Source organism: Lipotes vexillifer, unplaced genomic scaffold (genome assembly GCF_000442215.2).
Source record: "Lipotes vexillifer unplaced genomic scaffold, Lipotes_vexillifer_v1.1 scaffold905, whole genome shotgun sequence".
Classification (NCBI taxonomy): Eukaryota; Metazoa; Chordata; class Mammalia; order Artiodactyla; family Lipotidae; genus Lipotes; species Lipotes vexillifer.
The window spans coordinates 1583131-1589356 of NW_006796034.1; the positions used below are offsets into that span (position 1 = coordinate 1583131).

Below are 6226 nucleotides of genomic sequence, written 5' to 3' on the forward strand. Positions count from 1 at the left end.
AGAGTGTAAAAGCTGTAGATCACAGGATTGAGAGCTTGATAATGATCCCCGTTACTATTCCAGAGTAAATAAGTCTGAGTATTTTTAAAGAGGTAGCATGGTACCTCTTCTCAATTCAGCAAACTGTCTATTTCTTTAACTGTTTTGGTCACGACAGGAAAACAAACCAAAAAAGCAGGCAAACCACAATGGCACATCCCTACCTGGAGGAGCACGGTACCCTGGCAGGCTTAATGGCCACTTCGAAGGAGGTCTTTTGGGAGGTGCATCTGACAGAGCCTTGCAGAAGGGGCCTCTACTGTTCCTCCCTAATCTGGGAGTCTGAGAAAGAACTTCAGCAGCAAAGAAGGAATTATCTTACTGATAAGTTTTCAGTGTAATATTAACTAATAAAAGAAACTGCTCAAGAAAAGCAAACTATAAAAATCGCCATGTCCTTCAAAAACATCACACTTGCACCACAGAATTCCTTTACACAGACTTGTCAAATATGGTTACTTTCCAGTTTCTAGAGATGGTAAAATCTATTCCTGATGGGTAAGTTCATTAAATCAGCAAATATTTATTGGGCATCTACTATGTGCCACGTTATATTCTAAAATATAGATCTTGATATATCTCATCAGTGAATAAGACCGAGATCTTATTGCTGGTGGAAAGAAACAATAAACAAAAAGTTCTGAATTGAAAACCTATTTCTGGGGACTGACTTCCCTGGCGGTCCAGTGGTTAAGACTTCCTTCACCTTCCGATGCAGGAGGTGAGGATTCGATCCCTGGTCCTGGTCGGGGAACTAAGATACCAAATGCCTCGCGGCCAAAAACCAAAACATGAAACAGAAGCAGGGACGTCCCTGGTGGCTCAGTGGTTAAGAATCCGCCTGCCAATGAAGGGGACACAGGTTCAAGCCCTGGTCCGAGAAGATCCCACATGCCGCAGAGCAACTAAGCCCATGCGCCACAACTACTGAGCCTGTGCTCTACAGCCCACACATGCCGTGGAGCAACTAAGCTCGTGTGCCACAACTACTGAGCCCGCACGCCACAATTACTAAAGCCCGCGCGCCTAGAGCCCATGCTTCGCAACAAGAGAAGCCACCGCAATGAGAAGCCCGCGCACCGCGACAAAGAGTAGCCCCCACCCGCCACAACTAGAGAAGACCCAACGCAGCCAAAAATAAATTAATTAATTTTTAAAAAAAGCAATGTTGTAACAAATTCAATAGACTTTAAAAATGGTCCACATGAAAAAAAAATCTGAAAAAACCTATTTCTGAACTGTAAAGTTTAAAAAAAAAAGCTAAAGCTAAACCCATCAATACATTTTTACCATGATTCTGTTCCTCTAGCAGAAAACAAGGCAGACCATCTTCGGATACACTTTACAACAGGAGTCCACAGACACCCTGGGGTTACTCTGATCCGCAGAGCAGACCGTTGTCCAAGTGGCACTGGGCTGGTAGGCCGGCATGGCCTCATGGGACATTTGGTCCTATTTAATTATTACTATATGATTGTTTAACTTACTCTTCAATGACTTACAATTTTAGTAAAGACTTTAAAAGGCTTATTAGCCTTCCAAAATGGTTTTTATCTGTCGAGGGATACCATTTTGAAACTAAGATTCTGTGAGAAGTTACTTTGCTCAAATCAGACATTCCCTGGGAGCAGAAACTGTTAGAATGTGCATTCCAATTCCATTCTTCTTAGTATCTCAGTTAGACTCCTCCTAAGAAACATGCCCAGGTAAGATCATTTCAGCTCCACCCACTCCCGCCCCACAACTAATTTCCTCCTCGTTCCCTGAGACCTGTAAGAAAGCTCCCGGCAGCATGTGCTCTAAGACTGGTGAGGGTATGCTTCACTGCCTCCTCAGCTCTACAAGAAAGTACCCGACTCCAACATCTTGTTCAGAGCCAAGTGTCAGGAAATGCTGTGCTTCCTTTTGGGACCTGTCATGTTTCCATGGCTTATAAGGCACAGAGGTATTTATTTACCTTTGGTCCCCAAGATGCAACCTGTATGATACATGTAAGACCTTACTACTTTACCAGTATTTCCATCCCTCACTGAACTATCTACACCAGCTTCTATATATTCCCTGACCTTCTACTCCATTATAGTCTTTGTAGATTGCAAGTTATGATCCTTTTCTTGTCATTAGAGACATATTCATTATATCGTAGGCTGAAGGATTCTACTTTTTTTAGGCTGTTTTCAAACATCTTCTTGCCTATTAAAAAAAAGTAAGTTTGTATGTTCTACCAGGTATTATTGTCTTATCAAACAAGTATCTTAAATTTACTTACTTTTCCCTGAAATTTTACTAATTAAACTATCTAAGATCAAATACTTCCTCAATTCAAATATAAAAAGACCAAAGGCTTTTTTAACAGAAATGGAATACTTAAAAAGGCAGTGACATAAAAGTCTAAGAAATATAATACCAATACTAGTTTTCTATTACTAAGAACTGATAGCCACAACATAGTCATTGAGTACTTACTGCAAGCCAGATACATCTCAACAATGCAGAGTTTAGAGGTGGTAACTATCACTTCCCTCATTTTACTGATTAGGAAACTAGGACAGAAATACCAAATAATTTGCCCAAAATCATTCAAGGCAGTAAGTGGCCAAAGGGGGATTAGAACCCACATCTGCATCACTCCAAGGTCCATTCCACACTATCTCCCCCCACTTTGTTAATGAGGTTTTAAGAAAAAAAATTAATATTTAAGCAACATATCAGTTATGCAATACATAAAGAAAAAGCAGGAAGAAATCAAAAGGTGTCCAAACCAAGCAATGACAAAGATCATGTTCCACAGACCCACTCAATCAGGTGGTTCTGAGCCCTCAATTGAAATGCAGTATCTCATACAAAGGACTAGCAAACATGGATATTTGATTTCCAAGCCCAGAAGAGATTAAAACAGCATTAAATGAATAATCATGCTGTCAGGAACTGACAGGTGAACAGCAAAAATAGCAGGGAGGAGGGTGGACAATAGTGACATGTAGCAGAACATCCCTAAGTACCTCACTAAACTAAGATATCACTCTTAGAGTTAAAATTCTTAGAATATCCCAACATTTTTCTGTGATCTCGGGCAAATCCCATCTTTCTGAGCTTCAGCATCCTGATCTGTAAATGATGTTGGATAGTCCCAGGAATCCTCAGAGGTCTGCTCTACTGCTGAGATCAAAAGACTTCCTATGGGGCTTCACTGGTGGCGCAGTGGTTGAGAATCCACCTGCCAAAGCAGAGGACACGGGTTCGAGGCCTGGTCGGGGAAGATCCCACATGCTGCGGAGCAACTAAGCCGGTGCGCCACAGCTACTGAGCCTGCGCTCTAGAGCCCGCAAGCCACAGTTACTGAAGCCCATGAGTCTAGAGCTGTGCCCGCAACAAGAGAAGCCACCGCAGTGAGAAGCCCATGCACCGCAACGAAGAGTAGCCCCCGCTCGCCACAACTAGAGAAAGCGCGCACAGCAACGAAGACCCAGTGCAGCCAAAAATAAATAAATAAATTTATATATAAATAAAAAAGACTTCCTACGAAAGAATACTGTATGAAAGGACCATATAAATGAAAGGGGTTATTAAGGATGGTTTGATGCTTAAAGGGATAAACCCAGTTATATAAACCTAAAGTTAAAACTAACTTTCCAAAGGTTCTGAAAGCTGAGGTTTTACTATTTTTAAAAACGTATAATATAATTACAATGATCTAGCCTCAGTCCACGCATTTCCTTCAGTCTGCTCAATGATAAGTAGGCAAAGGGCAGAAGTTGCTTCTGTTAGTCAGCCAAAAGAAATTAACATGGATACTAACGTCCAAGAAAAGTCAGTCTCTAAAAGGACTGCCCAAGTTATCAGTACCTCATTTACAATGCAAAAGGTAGAGACTCAACTGTTGCCAGCCAAGAATCACAAGGGCAAATTAAAATTAATGTGCACAAGCCAGGCCAGGGTATATCACATCCAGCAGTTTGGACATGCTGAGTGCTCTGAAAGGATTCCTAAAGCTCCGCTTGCAAACCGTGGAAAGAAGTGAACAATATTCTGCAAGTTTTCAATTGGTGGGCTTTGTAATCAATCATACACAAACCACTCACTTTTCTGTTCTTTACAAAAATGTTCAGAAAATCGTCTTCTAAAATGGGCAACACACTTGACAAGGTAAAAGATCTAAATTTCAATTCTGGATACCTAGACTAAAATCAACTCCTTGCTTCAGAGATTGTTTAGAACTTATTAACAACTGAATTACAATATGATCTGGAGACTATATAACGGGGTGAGAAGAGCCACAATTCTCCCTTGGGGTGTGACAATGCTGCACTTCTTGGCCTCTACATAATTCACTCCACAGCGCGTACACCCCCAACGCTGGGATGTTACAGCTCTGACAATGCCAGTGAATTCTACAAGCGGTAGGACGGTGCGGTGGCAATCCTGACATGCTTCGGCTCCCGGGAGGTTAATGGGAATTAAACCACAGCAGCCCTCCTTTGTGGCGCTTTGGCCAGAACAGCAGAAAGGAGACAATGAGCGTTCTGTGAGCAGTTCCGCGCCGATTGGCTGCTCTCTCCCCCCAGAAACCCCTGATGTCATGGGCTTGGAATGCAGGGAGGGAGGAAGGAAGGAGAGGATTTGGGGAGGGGGACGCCTCTCATCTCTTTCCCAGACCGAAAGTACTAAAGATAAACCCAACGCATTCTTATGCTGGGCAAAGTGGCAGAACCGAGCGTTACCAAAGCCCAATCACTCCAAACTACAGCCCGCCTCAGCAAATAAACCCTAAACAAAAGCAACCCACAAAGATTTCCTTGATATCGTTGAAGTCTAACGTACTACAAACTTCTCAGTGTTTTATAAAAATAAATCTCAAGTCTGCAGCGGATATTCCCAAAGCGGCGCACTCAGGCTTTGTCTCCGCTTCCCGCAGAAGCAGCAGCAATTGGCACCGGTATTCGACAACCGTGAAGGGTTCTGGACGGCTCCCGTTCTTCCGGTGGTCCCTGAGGTCCGTGCGTGGGATGCTCAGCGGTCTCCCACCCGGGAAGAGACGAGGAACAATGGGGGACCCAGTTTGGCCACGTAACCGCCTAACTTTACTCGCGCACTTGAATTCGGCCTGGGGTTTGGAGTGAGAAAAGGTTCAGGGTCCGCCAGGAGCCCGGGCCGGAGCGGGTGGCGAAGGCTGCTCGCTGGGTCCCCAGCCGCGCGGACTGACCCCACCTAAGGGCGAATGACCACGCAGGAGCGCCCCCTTCCCGGAAGGGTGCGTCCTGCAGCCGCAGACCCGCTCCTGGAGCTGAAGGCACGCGCTGCGGGATTCCAGGAGCCCAGGAACCCACCGCCCGCCGCCAGTCCCGGCCCGCGGCGCTGGAACAAAGCCAGTAGAGAGCCCGGGAGGCGGCGCTTGGAGCCGGGGATAGGTCGGGGTCGCGCGGCGACTCTCGCGCCGCCCCGACATCTCCTCTCCGCGAAGCCCGCCAGAGACAAGACGCACTGGGCGAAGTGCCCACGCAACCCCCGTCCCAGGGTCCCCTGGGCGGCGCCCTGCATCCCACCTCTGGCCTCGGGGTCCCGCCCCACCCTTGCCCAGGCGTACCTTGTTCTTGACTTCGGCCGAGAGCCCATAGGAAGGGCCCTTGTTGAAGTGGGTCATGATGATTCGGTAGGCGGGAAGAGGCTGAGCTCTGGTCCGGGGGTTTCTCGCACTCGGCTTCCCCGCTCCTGGCCCCGAGGAGTGGCCGCACCACAAGATGCTCGGAGCTCGCTCCCCTGGGCGGCGCAGGAATCACCCGGACTCGGCGGCGGGTCGCGGGCGGTGCCTCCGCTACTCTGTCGGACGAGGTCCCGCGGAGCCTCCCGGTCGGCTCCGGAGTCCCGCACGAACTGCCCCCCACCGCCTCCTCCGGACCTTCAGGGATTGGCCGACTAGCCCGACCAATGGAGGGCCTCCTCCTCCCGCCTCTCCCGCGAAGGGGCGGTGCGGCCAATTGAAGGGCGGCGGGCGCGGCGCTCCCTCCCTGCGCGGGTCCTTGGACCCCGTCCCCGCCCTCACGCCATACAGGCCCACGGCGAGGTTGCCCCTCCTCCAGACCCGGCCGACGGGGCAGCGCAGGCGGAGGCCAGCCCCGCTATGGGAGCCGGCCCTGCCCCCGCGCCCGCGGGCTTCCCAGCGGCCCGGAGTTCGCGTCAACTTCCAGGC

General features: G+C 48.1%; 1 protein-coding gene across 2 annotated transcripts in view; it reads right to left on the bottom strand.

Moving 5' to 3' along the window:
* Positions 1-5912, bottom strand: part of CNN3 (calponin 3) — a 28579-nt gene extending 22667 nt beyond the window's left edge. Inside the window, exon 1 of one of the 2 annotated variants that reach the window (XM_007468118.1) lies at positions 5624-5680. In XM_007468118.1, the coding sequence (XP_007468180.1) occupies positions 5624-5680 (57 nt within the window). Of the gene's footprint in view, positions 1-5623 lie in introns of both variants that reach the window. The other variant, XM_007468117.1, reaches the window with a different exon arrangement.
* Positions 5913-6226: the final 314 nt, after the last annotated feature.